Genomic DNA, 20070 nt, shown 5'->3' on the forward strand with positions numbered 1-20070 from the left:
GTAATCTGCTGATATAGACATTGAGTCCCTGGAAAAAGACCATTTGTGTGCTTGACTGGCATGCCTGCCTTTGTCCCCCTTTTTCTTGTGTTTTAGGTATCAATTTCTAAAAAATTGTTTTTAATTTCTAAGTTAGAATTAGATTTGTCACTGAAAACTGTACATTTTTTTTGTCATTTTGTCTGGGTCAAGTCAAATAAATTAGACATTTGCATTTTTACTGCATTTTTAATAAGAGTCCCCACTTTCCTGGAAGAGGGGTTTGTATATCCCTACTTGTCTACAAAAAAGTGAAGACATTTTTTGTCAGACTTACTGAAGTCGATGAGGAACCGTCCATAGCCTTTGCGCTGATACTGTGGAAGAATCATGATGCAGGACACATTGTACTTTTGTTGGCAATGCTTCTCCTGTAAAAAAGCAAGAACCACACAGGAAATAAAATAATGAGAGAGAAAATATATTTTTAGCCAAGTCCATCCCAGGAATCATTCCATTTGGAAAAAAGGTAAAGAAATACAACTCATTACTAGGCTTGACCATTTCACCATGATCTCTATTAATAAACTAAGTCTGGGGTGGATGCAACACTGTCTGCAATACTCAACTGAGGTTTTAACAAAAGATTTTTTGCCAGTTCCAGTTATTACAGAACTTCACAAATCCTCTCATGCACATTTTCAATACACAGAATGTCTGCCATTGTGATTACTTATAATACAGACCTCTAAATCCAGCTGAACCTTAAATTTCCTAGGGTGAGTGTGACTGTTTACCAGGCCTTTTCACATAGCATAAAGCAGGCATAATCAAAATCTACCTGAACTTCAAAATCCTGTTGTGTCTGTGTCTGTTACAGAGGCATATAGAGTAATTTATATAATGATGAAAAATGTAATGTTACTTGGATAACATAACAGACTCCAGAAAGTAAAGTAACCTCAACATTTTTGAACAGAAGTATAAAACACAACTGTACAAGTACTGTACATATTCTATAGAAGTAGAACGTAATTAAAATTCTGTACATTCAAAACAATCAACACAGGCTATCTAAAGACGAAAAGAAAAGTAACCTCATAACATCTCTTGTTAAATACCTCGAGGATAACATACAAGTAATATACAGGCAGATCGAGCTCACCTTGGAGAAGTATCCAACAAGATGACAACCTTTGGAGTCATTTTGCGTGAGCACATAAAACAAGAAGGGCTCCACGTCATAGTAAAGCGTTTTATGATCCAGGAAGAGCTTGGCCAGCAGACAGAGGTTCTGACAGTAAATTGTACTGACATTGCCATCCACCTATGGGAAGAAAAAAAAAATTATAAATACATAACCACAAATATTGAAAAAGGCCAAAACAGAAATATTCATTTCTTAAAAACAAGATGCAAACACTAGCCTGGCTGCTGATATGCTCTTCAAACAAGATTTTTAAAATAAATTTTACATTATGTAGTTTTCAATTCTGTGTGTCTATATATAGTCATGTTGAAGTTAATTTTGGACACATTAAAATAGGAGTAGTGCATAACACTAACATTTATTGGTATGATGAATGATATCATGCATAAAAGATTTACGTTACGTTAAAGAACTCAGTAACAATAAAGGCAACATAAAGCAGCAGAGTGCTTAGCTACTATTTTGTTCATGTTAAAATGTTTGTTTCTGAAAGAGGAGGAATCTAGATTGACAGTCAGAAACTATTAAGATCTGCACTGCTTCCTTGCCAGAATCTAATCTGAAACTTCTCAGAAACCAGCCTGAAGGAGGCAACACAAATAGTGTCTAGTGTGTGGACACCTTTATTGGAGGGGAAAAAAATGTAATAAAAATTGTTAAACTCACCTAAATGACCAGCGCGTAACAGTTTTTTTTTTTTCCCCAAAATTTCCTTACCTAACTTTTTCTAAATTGCCTGTAATTGTGAAATGGGAACCGCTTACATTTAGACAGCATTTTATTATTTTTTTCCCCCCCAGAAAAGGCTCACAGAGCTACCCGTGTGTCCAAACATTTTTGAAGTCTAATTTCAGGGGACTATATTTCCACTTTATATTAGCTCTCCGTAAGCTCTGACAAGTCAGAGAGAGTTTAATCTCGCAGAAGAACAGGATATGGGCGTAGGCCAAAAGACAAGCTCACCATGGCTGTGTTTATTTGTTCAGACTGTAGTTAGGCACTGTGTGTGCACGCATGTTGTACATTTACACAAAAACAGGGAAAACCCAGACTACACTATATCATCAATAGCTCTGACAAACAGAACTGTAAACAACTTTTTAAACAAGTGATTAATGTTTCTTTAAAGCAGAGTATCAGGAAAAAATAAATAAATCACCATATCTGTGCTTTTGCTATATCCGACCCATTAAGAGAAACCAGTTGTCTATTTCTTCTTCACACACAATTTAAAAACAATCAACTTGAATTATAACATATTCAATTAAAAAAAAGAAAGCCATGCTTTGGAATGAAAATGTTTAAACATTTGTTTCAAAATGCTTCAACTGACAATATTTGTTAAACAATGGTCTGCCCATTCATTATATTCGTCAAAAAATTTACAACGCTACACTGTACAAAATCTTACGTTTGTGTGTGGTTTGTGGCCAAGAGTAAGTCTTTAAATCTGACCTCAAATACAGAGACATCGTCCTTCCTGTATATCTCATTGGCAGGCGGATGAAACCAGGTGCACTTGCGCATGTGCTGGAACAGAATACTGCGGCTTTTCATGTAACGCAGGCAAAACTCACACAGATAGAGCTTAGGAAGTCTGGGGGAGAGAGGAAGAGAGAACGGAAGAGAGAGAGACAAAAAGAGAGGAAGTATGTGGGTGAGGGAGACAGCAAGAGGAGAGCATAGTTATTACTTTAAGTAGTTATTTCAGCACAGTAATACAGAAACACTGGAATTAAAATATTAACCTAAGCTCTAAAGGCCAAGCACAGCAACAATGCCTACAATTAAGCAAATATTTGCAAAGCAAACATGTTCTGAAAATCAAAGCCTAATTAAAGCCTATGACTTAACACATTTTATCTATCAAAAATAAGCTGCCACAAATAATCAGATAGCTATCAGATATAATATGAATAGAACACATTTCAACCAGACAGCTAAGTCACACAGAAAGCTGTTGAAATAATCATTTTGAAGTGTCTTGATTAGCTGGAGTGAAACTAGGGCTGCAACTAATTGATTCAATCTATAAATACTGATTAAAAAATTTAATTAATGATACATTTCATCTTGATTAGCTGGTATATGTTTATTCTATAGCACATAATCTGTCAATCTGGGTATGTACAACTGTTTTGTTGTAGTTGTCTAAGTGTTCTCACTTTAAACATAAATTGGCATCTCCATGCCACAAGGGAGCAGTGCTTACAGTCACCAATCTGTGCTCCAACGGCCTCTCTCCCTCAATTTTCATACAGGCTGCTTGTTTAAAATCCAAGAATAAGATGCTAAAATGGCCACGATTAACAAAGTAAACAAAAAATTTAAATAATAAAAATTAATTTAAAAAATGATATTCACTCAAGATATATTTGGAGTTTCTGTGCTGTTAAATGTAATAGTGATACACACACGTCTGAGTGAGACCAATGTGCTTCTCTCTTTTTTATCCTTAGAGTACACATGATTTTGCAGTTATTTATCTTATTTCTCTCATTGTAAAACTGGTTTTCTTTTCACTGTGTGCTTGTGTCATCGTTTCCCATGACGCCCTTTTCAATAAAAAAAAAAAAAAAAAAAAAAAAATTATATATATATATATATATATATATATATATATATATATATATCTTAGAATCTAATCTTACAATACACAGCAAATATCATATCGGGTACCGAGCGCAGCATTTGCACGCACTGCTATGTACTATTCAATACTTTCATTCACACTTACTGCTGGACACTTCAAATTAGTAAATATCCTTACAAAAATAAATATATTAACATGTGTGCAAAATGCTTTCAGTAAATTTGTTCTAGGCTGAAATTTGACAAACAGATGTAATTAATGTAACTTGTCCAGGGTCTTCTACATTTCTACACACACTATGTGCATATGTGTTATTTACCTGCTGTATTCCTGTGGGTATGGCGATGAATACCACGTCTGAATCTCATACTTTCCAAATTCAATCACAGACGGACAGCGCATCTGAGGGTCTGGTGGCCCAGTCACACCAACTTTCTACAAAGGGAAGGAAGGAGATGAGAAAGAAATAAAAACAAAGGAGAAACAGAAATGGCAGCTCAGTAAGCAACAGGCATTACACTTCTACCCTGAGCTTGTAATATCACTAATAATATAAGAGTTTTATTAGAATCCTATGACAGAGTTTTAGGGCCACAGCACTGAAAAATATATGCTGAGAATAAATTCAGAATTCTGAGAATAAAGTTCGAATAATTCTGAGATTAAAGTCAGGATAAATTTGAGAAAAAAAGAATAATTCAGAGAATGAAAACAGAATATTTTGCTGCATGTATAATAAGGCAGACAACCCTTTGCAGTGTAACTGAGGAATGCAGTGTATTGTTGACATCATACTATCGTCTAGATTACAGGAATAAATACTCAGTCCTCTGGCACGAGGACCAGATTGTTACTAGCATCTGAAAGCTGAAGAGGTTTCACAAAGACATTAATAAACTAAAGCCATATGCATCGCAGTCAGAAGATGCACTGACGTGTTTAGTTGTCATGTCATGTGGAAGGAAGCATATACGTTTCTCTAAATAATACGAAGTTATTCTATGAAAAAAAAAAAAAAAAAATTATTATTATATATATATATAAATTATTTCCGGAATTTATTTTTTATTATTTTCTCAACACTGTGGGTATAAAATTCAGTCACAGTATACATTTAATAAATATATCTAATATTTAGTATCAAATCTAAAGGCACTGAGCCAACATACGACAACAATTTCTGTTTTTACACTTAAATGTAAAAAAACTGAGCAAGCACTATATATTACTCTACATTTTTCCTTCCATAATTGTTTACAGAATTCTATAAATAACTATAGAAATACATGTGCAATCTCCCACATCCAATTTTATTTTACTGTAACAGTACTTTAAGTTTTCACAACACTACCTGCACAACACTATATACCATCTGCATTTCAAGTGGAGCAAAGTAAGTATAATTTTTAAAAGTTTGGTGTGCGTATATATATTTATAAGACCCTCTCTCTAAGATGCTTACAGGATTAGGATTACAGTAGCTCAATGGTCTCAGTCAAATGGAATCTTATGGCATCTGCCACATGACAGACGGCCAAAACCTTCTCACACCACAACACACAGGTCATTACAATGATAATATTATAAACATCCCAAGCAAACAATCAATCAAAAAATCTTTAACATTCTTCATCATCCTCATCTCTTATCTATACTGAGCATTTCCCACCCTCTAATTTGATTTACATTAAATATTACTTGACATAATTGTACATACATATTTGAAAAATGTATGCCTGAAGGTCCTTTTATTACTAAATTACTTTTCAAAAATCAGAACTTGGAGTGTAATTTTATTTGTATATATCAATAAATCAAATGCTTTGTATTAATTTTGGTGAAACCACAAAACCATTATCATCAGGTTATATTTACAATAATTAAACAATTTTGGTAATGGGCACTTTAAAAAGTGACTAAAAAGTTCGATTTGAAAAACGTGTTTAGATTTAGACTCAGGAAAGCTCATAACACATGGGCCAGGTGTGGACTTTTCTTTTTCTTAAACAATAAATATTTCTGTGTTTTCTCTTGTTGAAATAGTGCTCCTGTCTACCAGCTGCTACAGAAATTATCCTCATCAGAGAGGTCTTTTGTGGGTTTTCTGGTGAGAAGTATTGCTTCAGGCAAAGACAGATGACTTATAGGCTCAACACACAGCTCCATGAATGTGTGTGTGTGTGTATATGAGTGAGGGGGAAAAAAATATCCTGCCAAAAATCTATGACATTAGGAGCCTTCATATCAATCTGGCACCATAAAGCCAGGCTCCCCTCAGCCCTTAATACTCATCTATGGCACTAAACAAGTTTCAATAAATAAATAAAAACAGGCTTTTTAGGAGAAAACATTTATCTTACACAAATAAAATAATGCCAAGGCAACTTCTCTAAAATTATTAGATTATCATGACAGGAACCAAAGGACAAGTTAAGGATATAGGAAACTGAAAGGTGCTTTGTTTAGCTAAACTAGCACAAAACAGTATGTGAAAGTTTCACATTCAAAATAACAACCTAACAGTGAAAGCTGTTAATTTAACCATAAAATTCATCCCACCAACCTGCAGTGCTAGCTCCTGGATGTGTCGGAAAAGCTCTAGATCCTTTTCTGTCAGGTTTTCGTGTCCTGGTATCTTCTCCTCATCCTCTCGCCAGTCATCACCACACTCCTGATTGTCTGCATGTGTAAAACCCAGACACAAACATGAAAAAATGGTGAAGAGAACATGACCAAATATTTTTCAGGTTTCATCTGATTAAAATAATTTTTTTTAATAAGTTGTATTAATTTTATACAGCTCAAAAGCAATGATTAGATAAAATCTAATAACCAGTTTCCCCTCTTATCCTAAAAGGCTCATTTGTGCTCAACGTTAAACACAAACTATCAGCCTTCTGATAGTAGTCTGTTTATTTCACCTGTATGCTCTGAAAGCGTATGGATGCGGACAGAACAGAGCAGAACTACTGGAAATTGTGGGGGCAGTGTAGCAGACAGAGCGACAAGTGAAATCACTGGTATGTAGGGCTGGGCAATTAATTGAAAACGACTATCTAATCGACATAATCTTGTCTATATTAATTATTTTCATTCTGTTATGTTCCTACTGTGTGTTCATGTACTCTCTTTAAAACCACACCACCAACCTGTAGTCATTGTGATTCTGCCCCTATCTGCCACATGGAAGCAACCTAAACTCAGGCCAGCCGAGCCACTCAAGCAGCTCGTACCAAAGAAAAACACCGCTTGTGTGGTTTGGACGTTTGGAGTTTTGACTATAAGTCAGACAACACTAAACAAAAGGAAAAAAAGTTTCTGTGACCAAAGCACCATCACATACCAAATACTAACAATGCTCAAAAAACGAGAGGTACAAGCTCCCAGCAACATTAGAAAACAAGCATCATCACTGAAGTATGAGGGCCAAAAATAAAAATATTAATGCTGTGATTTACTTTATATTCCATACGTTTACACAATGTTTTATTTACATGCACTTTTCTCAGTGTTAAAACACAGTTAAGCAGCTGCAATAACATTTAAGGTGGAACAGGAAATATACCTAAAATCCTGGGGTGAAAGTTAATTTCACCATTTTTAACATTAGTTATCTGCACACTAGAGCCAGCAGCTTGTCCTGATGGGGCGGACGCCATTGCCAGCAAAGTGCATCGCAGTAAAAGAGCTATAAACTCTGTCAGATTGTGTAGTTCCACAGCCACACTTTAGTTTCCCAGCACTTTACTGGCGATGGCGTTCGCTCCATCAAGACAAGCTGCCAGCACAGCAACAGAACCAGTTTAATTTAAAGCACAATTTAAGGTGGAACGGAACATCAGACTAAGACCCTGGAGAATAAGGAGCTTATTCAGATTCGTTACTGGGTCGCTGCAGCTTGTCCTGATGGAGAGGATGCCATCGCCAGCAAAGAGCGACTGTGGAACTACGCACTCTGATAGAGTTTATAGCCCTTTTACTGCAATTGGTGCCGAACGTTGATCTAAAAGAGTTCACTATAAAAGGACTTTGTCAATAAAGTCAATGTTTTACACTGAAAATTGCATATAACGTGAGGGTTCAGTGGTATTTCTCAGTCAAAAATGAGGAAGGTCTTCCGTCTTCATTGCTATGCTGTCAGTCATTAAATACCATGCCTCTCTCTGCTGATGTCCCACCAAAACTCTGAAAAACTTTAAATTTGTTAAAATATTTAACACTTATTTTAATTTGGAATATCCTGTTGTCTTCAAGATTTGAACCTTCAGTTTCAGATTTTTTTTTTCAGCTGAATAAAACTTTTGACCCTCAAATAGCTCCATATCTACCCACTTGTTACCATCAGTTCAATAAAAAGCAGTGTGTGGTTACTCACACGCTACTCATTCAGAGTTATTCCAATTAGGAACCGCTCATTGCTGGCAACCAATAAAACATAGCTTTTTTTTTTTCCCCCTTTTAACCCTCATGTTATGTTCATTTGTCAGGAACAGCAATGGTGTCAATTTGACTCGGTGCATGTTTAATTATCCAAAAGATAATTGTGAATATGTAAGTGTGAATATTTAATTGCTAAGTCCATTACTAATTATTCAATTAATATTTAGTGCAGTGGTGTTCCTTACCTCTAACAGGTAATGGTTCAATTAGGATCATTCACTCGTTTTGCATAAAAAAAAACAAAAAAAAACAACTTTTTTTTCACTACTTTATTACTTTTGAAAGACTGGCTGTCGACTCATCCTTTGACTCTTATAGACCCCAGCCAGGACGAGGAGCCCCAAATATGCATCTAAATGTGTTTAACTTAATGTTACACATATATAGTGCCTTTCTAGAAACCCAAGGACGCTTTACAATCAACACTGAACATTCAAGTGTACCCTCGACCAGGAACGACCGGCCACCTGGAGGACTGCATCGGGCACTAGGGTTTCACCCAGGATAGAGTGCCAATCCATATCTGGGCACATACACATTCACTCACACATACAGACATTCTTTCACATACACACTCATTCACTCACACACCAGGACATTTATGAGAGAAGCCAATTCACCTAACTTCCATGTTTTGGGATTGTGGGAGAAAACCAGAGACCCCGGAGGATTTGTCATTCATTCATTGTCTATAACCGCTTATCCAGCTCAGGGTCGTGGTGGGTCTGGAGCCTACTCAGAATCACTGGGCGCAAGGTGGGAACACACCTTCGAGGGGGGAGTACTTCACAGGGCGACACACACACACCTACAGACACTTGAGTCACCAATCCACCTACCACCGTGTGTTTTTGGACTGTGGGAGGAAACCGGAGCACCCGAAGGAAACCCACGCAGACACAGTGAGAACACACCACACTCCTCACAGACACTCACCTGAAGGAAACCCATGCAGACACAGGGAGAACACACCACACTCCTCACAGTCACCCGGAGCAGGACTCAAACACACAACCTCCAGGTCCCTGGAGCTGTGACAGATACACTACCTGCTGCGCCACCAAGAAACCCCAATATCAGAATCATGAGAATCAGAATTTAGCTCAAGATAGTCTTCGTCTTTAGACACATCCTCCTCCATTTCACTGTCATGATCAATGATGATTTCCAGAGCCTCCTGGACTGTCATCCTTTTGCTTCGGCTGCTCATTTTGTAAAGGTTTGCCTGCCATAGTGTAATGTTGGTAGGTCTCCCATGCAGAGACTCTTATGTTTTGCCCTTCCCCTGTTGAGTGTCCATTGAATGTGGGTGGAGTTTTCCAGCGAGAACATAAATGGTTAATATCAAAAGTCATAACATCTGCACCCGTGCGTGCATGCGTGTGTGAGAGAGAGATTGGGGTGAAACATGTCTCACAGTTGCAAACGAAGAAATATGCTGACATTTCTGACACCCTTTTACCTCCAGTTTGACTACCGGGTTAAATTGACCTGAACAGTATCTATGTGATATAAACATGCAGAGGGTGGTTGCAAATATGTGAGAGGATCCATTTTTATATTACATGTTGATTACACTAATTAAGGCAAGCAGAAAAGTTTCATACTAAAAAAATACTTAACTATTTTTCCTAGATCTTCAAACTTTAAAACGGGTCAATTTGACCCGCAACATAACAGGAGGGTTCTGTCATTTTTACTGTACTCAATCATAAAATGCCCAGGGTGTGCCATTAGAGATTAAGGAAACATGTTAAGCTGAAGCACAAGCAACTCATTGCTGCAGCCAGTATGATGTTCTCTGATGAGTCTCTGTTCGATTGAATGTGAACACCCTGGGTTGCCAGGTATGACACACAATAGCAGATTTAGTGTGCTGTGCCTATGGAACACAGCAAGAAATCAGAGACAATGTTAGATTCTCCTGGATTTAAAAGGCCTTAGCATTAGAGTTGTAAAGTACTATGGTAATTCCAAAGATTGCAGTATTCAAAAATGTGGACTGCATCTCAAAATTATTGTTGTGTCAAGTATCTGTTCTCTTACTCATGTACAAAGCCAAAGAATCATTGAAATTTGCTCTCTAAGAAAAAGGTTTTATCATTTTCAACACAGGTGTCTGCGTGCACTGTTAGGTTGTGCCTAGCTGAACTCCACTTTGCTGAAAACCCTTTACTTGACCCACACTCGTGGGGATATGAGGCTCACGCAGTCGGACATACTCAAATTCTCATCTTGTGCTCTTTCGCGTAGGTGTACTTTTGAAACTTGGCCACCTGCATGAGCTTTGCGACTGGGGAGGAGGGAAATGGGGCAGACAAGTCTTTCCAGTGCTTTGAACCTATATTGCTGTTGCCAATTTAAAGGCTTACAGGTTGGTATTACAGATTGCTAAAATATGTAAAAAATAATTTTTTGAAGCAAATTTAAAATCATGTTGGAGAAAACTGAAAATTTGGTTTCTCACCTTAGATCCTAAAGGAGAAAAAAAAATAAAAGAAACATCAAACTCCTCCATTTCTCACCTCCTGTCTTGCCATCTGAGTCCCTCTTCTTCTTGCGGATGCGGTATTGCTCTGAGTAGTCCACCACTTCGGTGCGGGCTTTGCGACCATCCGGCGAGGGTGTGAAAAATTTGGTGAGGGCATCGATCAGACCCTTTGTTTTCTTATTGAACCGCAGGCCACCCTGGCCGGAGTCGTCATCTCGGTTTGAGAAAAGCAGGCTGTCATCACCAGGGTAACCCTCACATGATGAACTAGAGGAAGAATGTGGGGAGGAGGAGCCTTGAGAACACTGATCCCCAGCCCCACGCCTCCGCCGTCCACGCCCACCTCCCCGCAGCTTCTTAAAGGGGCGACCCGGTCTGTGGATATGAGATTTACAATTGCATGCTGATGTTCTGAATGAATACTTTTGCCCTCTACAGAAAACATTTTTAAACATTAATTAGCAATAATATATATAAAATAGTAATAAGTAATTATAATTAATTTACTGAATTTTACATTTTTGGAAACAAATCATGATAACAACCATAATATTAACTGAACTAAAATCTTTACATTACCTGCCCTTCGGTCGCCCTAGCGGTGCATTGTATCGCCGTTTGATTTGTGCTGCTTTTTCATGCAAAAGCTTTTTTCCCTTTTTCCTTGGGCTGCAGATCTGACAGATCCACATACCTGTGGAAGGGGGAGGGGGGTAGTGAAATATGTAACATGGATTACATAGGAGAAGTGTTCATCATGCACTTGAATATAAATGGCACATAAACTTCTTGCTGTGTAGTGGTTTTGTATAGTTCTAGTTAAAGCATGTGACCTCTATTGGTTTAAGTCGTAACTCTATATTTGTACGAGGTGTAAATAAACACTAAATATGACGGAGTATGTCAGTACTGTCAGATCAAAACTTATATTTGTGTATATTTTTTTATTATTTCTAATTCATCTCTTTTATCCTATTTTGTTTTCAGTTTATTTTCCAAGTATTTTAAAGGGTGCATTAGTACTTTACACGTGGTCTGTGTTTACTGAGGTTTGTGTTCACTACGCTTTCCCCACATGGTCACGTTTCTCCTTGAAAGCACATCTATATATTTCTTTTGTTCAAACTTTTATCCTTCCCTGACATCCACACCATGTCTGAGGAAATTTTCACCATGAATTTGCTGCTGTGTGCAGTCTCTATAAATGTGGATGAGTTCATGTTTCTGAACTTCTTTGATTTAACTTAAACAATGTCCATCTGATTACAAACCAATCACAGTCGTCGCAGCACGTAGTTACATTTCTGGAGAGATGTCAGAATATGCTGTAGGTCCACATCGACACATTGCCTGCGGCGTAGGTTCGAAACAGAACTCTAAATTGGACTTTAGACAAGTTGCTGTGACATGCTGATTCAGTTATGCTATATTTTGCATGCATACGCTTCCCTTAAAAACCAAAGAGACACAGAATTTCTTCTTAAAGACTATAAAATTGCAAAAGGTTCTTCCACAGAGTAGTGCTATGTCACTGATGTTGCACTGGTCATTATAAATGTCATTTTGCTTTTGTTTCTATTGTTTAACGGCATTAATATGTACGCATTTCCCTGTACTATTTTTATACTGTTTATAATTAATAACAGTGATATAGTGGCATGTGAAACTTTGTATGAAAGAATATGGTAGCAAGAGGGAACAGCTGCTTCCTATACCTTTTGGCATTCGCGTCAGTGGTGGGTCACAGCACTCCATGTGAAAACCTCGATCACAGGAGTCACAGAACAACATGTTTTCCTGTATAGAAATAGACAAACAGAAGGTTTACATCTGGAATTTCCCTCCAACAATACAATCTATAAAACATGAAGTATATGCTCCATTTAAAACATATGCACAAAATTTAACCAAACTGAGCAAACAGGCAACTGTACAGAAAACGGAAATAAATAAAAAGATGAACAAAACACACTGCATTTTTCCCCTGGTCCTGGCAGCTGCTGCAGGTTTTGCATTCAATGCACTGCCACCACAGAGCCTTGACCCGCGCTGTCAGCTCTGGCGAAAACTTCAGACAGGATGGGTGGCCTACAAAGAAGAAAAAAAAAGCAGGGTGTTGGGGGGGGGGGGGTAAAAAAAAATGAAGCAAAATATTCCAATGCTAAAAGAAATTGAAATTAACTTTAAGCATACTGTACTGCATTAACACTAATCAGTCTGTACAATCAATCCAATACTGCCCATTTTCATTTCCAATTGTCCCTAAAGCACACAATAGTCTAAACCTTGTAGTCATTATTTTAAGAACACAGGGTAATGAGAAGTATCACTTACATCATTAGAGGGACCAGCAACAAAAACACTAGACATCCAGTATCATTACATTTTTAGACGTCAAGCATTGAGATTGCCCACTACAATCCCTTATGTTGTAAAAATAATAAATTGCAAAATGAATGATTCATTATGATTGTTTTAACGTTTTTTTTTTACAGATATGCTAGGCACAGACAGATCTGTGGAACATCTTTGCAAACATTCTTTTTATTTGGAAAAGCTGGACTCTATGTTGAAACACGTCATGGGGTGTGGGTGTAGGAATTCATTAATGGCAGCGGACGAAAGCATTTTAAAGGCCACTTCAGTGACCTTCAAAAAACCCAATCAGTAACTGAAGTAGGCTCAATTTAATAGCACCGTTTTGGGACAGCTACACAAATTGTCATTGGACAACAAAAATAACAGTTAACACTGTTATATTGTTATATATATACTGTTAATACTGTTATTATAAATAAATCATTTACAATGGTTGATCTGATCTAGAGCCATTTCTAAATGTTGCTCAGTTACTTATTGGGGCATTCAGTTCATGACATTTGTTGTTAAACCTCTACAGCAGTGAAACTAATTAGTAGTGCTGAGCGATGAGCGCAAATCAATATCACAATTAACTGTACATTTTACTACGATTACGATTAATGAACAAGTATTTTGTTTTTGTATTTTTGACCCTCATAGTTCAGTGATGAGGCTTGTACTGTAAATATGCTCCAGTGTTAAATATGGGATATTTCTCCTTAGGTTGCTGGGAGCTTGTTGTTACATTTGATTTCATTTTGTTCAGTGTCTTAATTATAGTCAAACACATCATGTCTAAACCTCAGACGCTGTGTTTTTCTTTGGTACTAGCTGCTCAAGTCGCTTGGTCTACATTGGTGTTTAGGTTGCATCCATGTAGCAGATGGGGCAGAATCATGTGACTGCAGCTTGGTGGCGTGATTTTTAAAAGGGACAGTACATGAACACAGTGGGGACATAGCAGAATAAAAATAATCTATACAATCAATATAGACAAGTTTATGCGCTTGTATATCGTGTGCAGAAGAAACATTTCCTGTGCCGTTCTAACATGCGCTGACTCGGACATTACCCGAAACATTTACTAGGGCCAAGGAGAATAAAATGAAAGTAAGGTCGAGGACAAATGTTGCGAGTGGTGGTGTTCACCCATACAGCTCTTCCAGGTAAAACACTGGAACATTTCAGGATTACCATGCATGTAGGGCATATTTTACCTACTACTAAATAATGTGTTTTTGAATGCAGGAATGAAACGTGAAATTTGTGGGACCTGTTCAGATGTTGTTAACCAGTAAAAACCATAAAGTCTAAAACTCACCACTGTTGCCACAGTCAGCACAGGAAATGAGCTCCTCTGGTTTTTTGTCCCGGTTCTGCTCTTTGGTCCCCAGACAGAAACTACAGATGGGGATGGGCTCGGCCACAGGCTGGAAGGAACAAAAGAGACAGAGAAACAGACAGAACGATGAAAAGGGAGCAGAAACAAACATGCAGAAGCTGAACAGGCACATTGTGGGCATTAAGCAGACAGAGCAGGGTGCCAATAGATCTATAAACACTGACTACTAACATCCCAGTCAGACTAAATTACTCCAAACTGAGTAGAGTTTGTTAAGAGTGTAAATCACTTTCATACAGCTTCAAACTCCTGCTGGGGCTTCCATTCATGTGCTATTCAATATTTAGTCCAGTCCATGGAATAAAGCTAAACAATGTATTTTCACAAAATTCTGACAACTATTGAATGTGGCATTTCTCAATTACAAAATATTAAAAAGAAAAAAACAAATGCAGGGATACACAAAATGGATACAATATAACAATACAATGATAAGCATTAGAAAATTAAAAACGATTTCTATAGATTTCATTGTGAAATTTGGGCATTGTAAACAGTAGCTGGCAGATAAATATATAGACAAAATTCTGCTTCAGCAGTCAGAGTATGTTTTTTCTCTTGAGAGGGTGGATTTAGTGTGATGGCCCACATAAAAAATCAACTTAAGGCAACTTTGGCCTTAAATATTCCTTTAAGTATAGGGCCAAGAGTACAGTCAAAAGTGGGTAAAATAAGAGCTTGCGTGTGTTTAGAAGTAAAGTCCCGCAGCCAGTTGCACCTGCAAAGTTAAGATGGCAACTTTGCACCAGCAAAGTTAGGATGAAGAATTTCAATAGCAACACAGAGACTTGAGCTACATATCAACTAGTAGTGCATGAATGGCAGGAAGTTCCAAACATTGTCGTATCAAATTTTTTTATTTAGTTATTTATTTTAAACTCTCTGCAAAAGAGATTCCAAAGTGCCCATATGTTGTGTGTGTTCATTCTGTCCTGCTGCCACTTTAAAGGTTTATGATATTTAAACGGGGATATTCACACACATTTTAACAATTCTATCAATTAACTGTCAGCAACATTAGCAAAGCTGCGACAAACAACATCACTATTTCTATTTGAGAGAAGTTTACATCATACTCAAACCAAGCTGAGAATTATACACACAGTCCAATGAGTATGTAAGTAAATAGGGATCAATACATAAATGGTATTTAATTTTGAATGTTGGCCTTTTTCCAGGTTTTTCATGCACCTTTTCATAATTTGCAAAAACTTGGAAAACCCACTTATGTCCATGTACCTACCTCTTTTTCTTTATTAATCCCCATGTACTACCTTAAACACAGATTATATTAAATCAAGCTGATGTTTTGATATGAAGTGTTGTTAATGTAAACCACCCACTCAGATCTTTCTCGCCCATTGTTTCAATGCCATCCCTGATCACGGGGGCCTACGTCATCTGAAGTTTATTTGCAAAAGTACAGTGGGTGGAAACATGACTCATCTAGCTAATCTTTTCTGCCGATATTTCTTTATTATGCAAAACATTTACAAATGTTTTGGATGGAAACCCAGCTATAGAGCGATAAACAGAGTTAAACACTACTTTTCATTCAAACAGATTTACTATGGCAGACCTTAGACATAGTGTAGGGTATGTGTAAATTTAAATTATAAGAGTATATTGAAACTATTTTACTTTGTGCATCTATTTAAATGTTAGCAGCTCTCAAACTATAATATAACAGTAGTTAACATTCAAAGTAGGTTATGACAGAACTTGCGTTTAGTTGGTACAATCGGCTACTAAGAGTATGGTTATGCGTGAAATGTATTTGCAGTGTATTTGCAAACAAGTTTATAGGAATTTCTGTCTTGTTAGTACTGATTAGTAAACAGGTCCAGACATGAGTAAGAAAAAAAAAGCAGTGCATGCATGCACACCAGGTCATTGGACAGAAGGGAGTCTGTCTGTGTGTGTGTGTGTGTGTGTTTGTGTGTGTATATCATGTTGGTGGATAAAGGGGCAGGTGTGCATGAGTTCATGTGTGTGCGCGCTAAACAGGTCCAGGCAGGGAAGAGACAGGCCACAGTGTGTGATTTAGCCGGCTCATTTCTCTGACTTCAGAATCTTTTATTCACTCTCCGCACACACACACAGAAGAAAAGTCGTTGCAAAGACAAGTACATCATGACTAAATTTAAATATTTAGCACTACAATAAAAGAGTGGTAAATATATAAATATAGGTTATCCTAATAAAATAAATTGTCAGCACGCAAAGAAAACGACAAGCAACAGAGTTACAGCTTTTTATGCAGCGAAAACACACCTTGAGTTCATAATACTATAAAAATACTCCACCTTGTAACTAGGGCTGTCCCGAATACCATTTTTGGGGCTTCAGAGCATAGGGCAGGATATTCGAAGAATATTAGAATATTCAGGGAGTGGGGTGCTGTGTGTTCTTGTCATTAACAAAATCCACTTCCAACCGTTGCTTTAATATCCCTCTCTCCAGGCCGCGCTGTGGCTCACAGCATGGCTTCGCTTGCTACCTATGCTCACTAACCTGCTAACTAAGGACACAGTATACACAATTTAACCAGTTTGAGCAGCAGCGTTCTAATTTCAGGCACAATTCTGATAAAATATACTGTGGTGTTGCATCGCTTCGTTGTGTGTGTTTTTTTTAGCATGTTAGGCTGTTTTGTAAGTTTTAGAGTTCATTTGCACAAAGACTTATGTTGATGAGCCTGAATATGGGTGAAGTGCGAAAAGCACTTACACCTGAATGTGGTGGAGCATTGCCTTTATCAATAACTACATTTATCCAAAAAACTGATTAGAATCCGAATACATACCTAATGAACAAATATCGGAATACCCGAATATTTGGAGCCTGCCCTACTGTTCAGAAAATCAGTGCTCAGCACCCACTTTAAAATTAACGCTGCACTGCGGCTCCCAGCATGGCTCCATCGCTGAGTCACTGGCTAACTTGTGCATACAGGGTGCCACAAAGGGCACAGTGTACACAAATAAACCAAAGCTTCGTGGAGGTGTTCTAATTTGAGATGTAAAGCTGATAAAATTAATTGTAGCTTTGACATGCTTCGTTGTAAGTAGGTTGCCGTAGCCTATTAGGCTGTGTTGAAGAGTTTTATGTTAAGTGTTAATCGCCACATTCATTGAGAAAAAAAAAATTAAAAAAAAAAAATCCAAATCTCAGATTTATAAACCGAATTCCTACCCAACGAACTTATATCGGAATAGTGAATTTGTGTGGCCAGCCCTACTTGTAACCAACATTACTTACAGAACAGCGGATTTTAAAACGTTGCATGACAGTTTATACCAGCTCTAGGAGTAATATACAAATGGTGGGGTTTTATTCTTTATAAAGACTAAAAACAGCTAAGCACAGATGTACACGTCTCTGCGGTTATTGTTTGCGCTGCTGTTTGTATAGATTCACAAAGAAAAAAAAACATGTAAAAATGGGTCATGGATATGAAAATTCTCTCAGTGCTGTCTCTACACACTGCAGTGGGAGCTGGAGATTAGGAGAATAGAACATATGGCACTTCTCCACCGCACAAAACCTGCAAGACTCTACTCGACTCTGCACGGTTCTTTTGCTTTTCCACTGGCCAAATCTGGTCCCTGGAACCGGGTAGGTTTTCAGTCCCAGCTCAGTCCAGGAATCCAACCGTGCCGAGTAGGTACTAAATGGTGACGTGTAAACCCTGCAGAGTGCTGATTGGCCAGGTCCACGTCAATCACCACAAAACGCAAAGCTCATTCAAATCCAGCACAATCTCACTACTTGTAAAATCTCTTAAAATTACAGCAGCATATTAATTTTTAATCAAACTCACTTTACCTCAAGGTGTTTTGAAGAGGTTTATATGCTCCTTGGGTCGGTGGCCGAAGAAAATGTCCAGTGAAAGCAGAACGTGCAACAAGGAAAAATGAGAAATGGGGTTGGAGCCATTTTCAGTCCAAAAAATAAAAACAACACGCAAATGAGTGAACAGCGGCTAACTTTCCCGCTTTCATTGTTGCGGTTTTTGAAAAGCCAGTGAGTCGGTTAGAGCCGGACACATGCGACAATAGTTGCGGCTATGTTCCACTTTAAATGGTTCAGAAACTGTGCTAGCGGTAGTGTGCGCCAGTGTTGCATCATTTAAGGTGGAATGGAAAATTAGAAAACAGTTGGAATAAAGGCTGTAACGGCGTGTTTTGTGGCTCACTATGTTCTGCTACAGGTAATACTCGTTATTTGGGGACATGTGCGTCCAACACCATGTAATATATTTTAGTTTTACCGTTTAATCTGTCCACTAAAGAGGTGAAGGTGCAAGCACCTATATTTACTATCTGTGCTCTGTTCTCATTGGCCATTGAAGGGACTCATTCAGCCTTGAGTTGATGGAGAGTTTACACTATGCGACTACTTCCAAAGTCAGGTTGAAAACATCAAATGTTTGACATGCTGCAACTGGTCCAAAACGTGATTATGGGGCAAAAATATTTAGAATCCGGCTAAAAGTCGTGTTAGTGTAACCCCAGCTTAAGGAATGCCGAAGAAAACTGACTTCATTCAAGCAACCACAAAGAAGCACGCTAACACAGGTCAGCAGCAGTCCTTAAAATGCATTTCACAGTCGTGACAAAAATCCCCATGACAGTGTACAAAGCTGTTCAGTCACCCTAGACTATGTCTTTCTATTTGTACTTGTTACTGCATGGTGGAAATATTTATTTTTTCATGGCAGTGAAACTTTAAAATGATTTATGTGCAGTTAATATAAAGTAAATATTGTTCATTCAAGCTTATTATATCTTATTAGCCATACAGAACACTGCTTTAACTAAATAAAATCTGTAAACATAGCAAGAACTTTCTGGATTTATAGGCACCTATCTAGTAATTAAGATTAAGAGTTGGTATCGGTGCTCGGTATCGGCAGATACTTGAACATGAAATATCAGCAGGTAAAAAGTGGTATTGGTACATCCCTATTTAAAAATTCATTTTGAAAATGATGAGGAAAAAGGTGAAAAAATGAGAAGAAAATGTAGAAAACAGTGAGAGAATGAAGGCTGATACTTTTAGAAAAGGGTAAATAGGCAGAGAGAGAGCCAGAGAGAAAGAGAATGACACTTACTGTCCTTGTCTCAGCTTCAGTCAAGGTTCTCATTAACATGAGTAACCATCTCTTTCTCTCTTTTTGCTTTTTACTCACACATTTCCTTGTTTCCATTTGTCTACCTGCTTGCTAACCTTTTACGTAAAGCTATACCCTAACACCTCAATACATAGTGTGCTCATCTTTGTAGAATGTATTTTGCATAATGTGGGCATTCTGAGAAAACAACAACAAATGGTTATTATTTAATTTGAATAGCTCTAAAGCACAAAGTTGTGTTAATTTTGACATTAACTATAGAGGGAGGCATATCAAAATGACAATATGTTGTAATGCAGTTCACAAGACTGGTATTTTATACTCTTCCATCACTTACACATGCGCACAGAATGAGTGGAAAATGGACACGTCTACAGTAAGACTTAAAACCTCACGTATGTGAAATACAGCCTTAGTCACACTGAACCATTTGGATGAGGTTATGGCCTTTTCCACA

At 37.6% G+C, this 20070-nt stretch overlaps 1 protein-coding gene across 1 annotated transcript in view; it reads right to left on the reverse strand.

The window, feature by feature from the left end:
- The window catches only part of LOC136676477 (histone acetyltransferase KAT6A-like), a 41011-nt gene that overhangs the window by 11124 nt on the left and 9817 nt on the right, over positions 1-20070 (reverse strand). Inside the window, exons 2-11 of the mRNA XM_066653536.1 lie at positions 14396-14504; positions 12686-12801; positions 12429-12510; positions 11293-11407; positions 10748-11088; positions 6346-6461; positions 4102-4217; positions 2645-2786; positions 1145-1306; positions 317-410 (exon numbers count right to left, since the gene is read on the reverse strand). Of these exons, the coding sequence (XP_066509633.1) occupies positions 317-410; positions 1145-1306; positions 2645-2786; positions 4102-4217; positions 6346-6461; positions 10748-11088; positions 11293-11407; positions 12429-12510; positions 12686-12801; positions 14396-14504 (1393 nt within the window). The remainder of the gene's footprint in view (positions 1-316; positions 411-1144; positions 1307-2644; positions 2787-4101; positions 4218-6345; positions 6462-10747; positions 11089-11292; positions 11408-12428; positions 12511-12685; positions 12802-14395; positions 14505-20070) is intronic.

This window comes from Hoplias malabaricus, chromosome X2 (genome assembly GCF_029633855.1).
Source record: "Hoplias malabaricus isolate fHopMal1 chromosome X2, fHopMal1.hap1, whole genome shotgun sequence".
NCBI classification, from domain to species: Eukaryota; Metazoa; Chordata; class Actinopteri; order Characiformes; family Erythrinidae; genus Hoplias; species Hoplias malabaricus.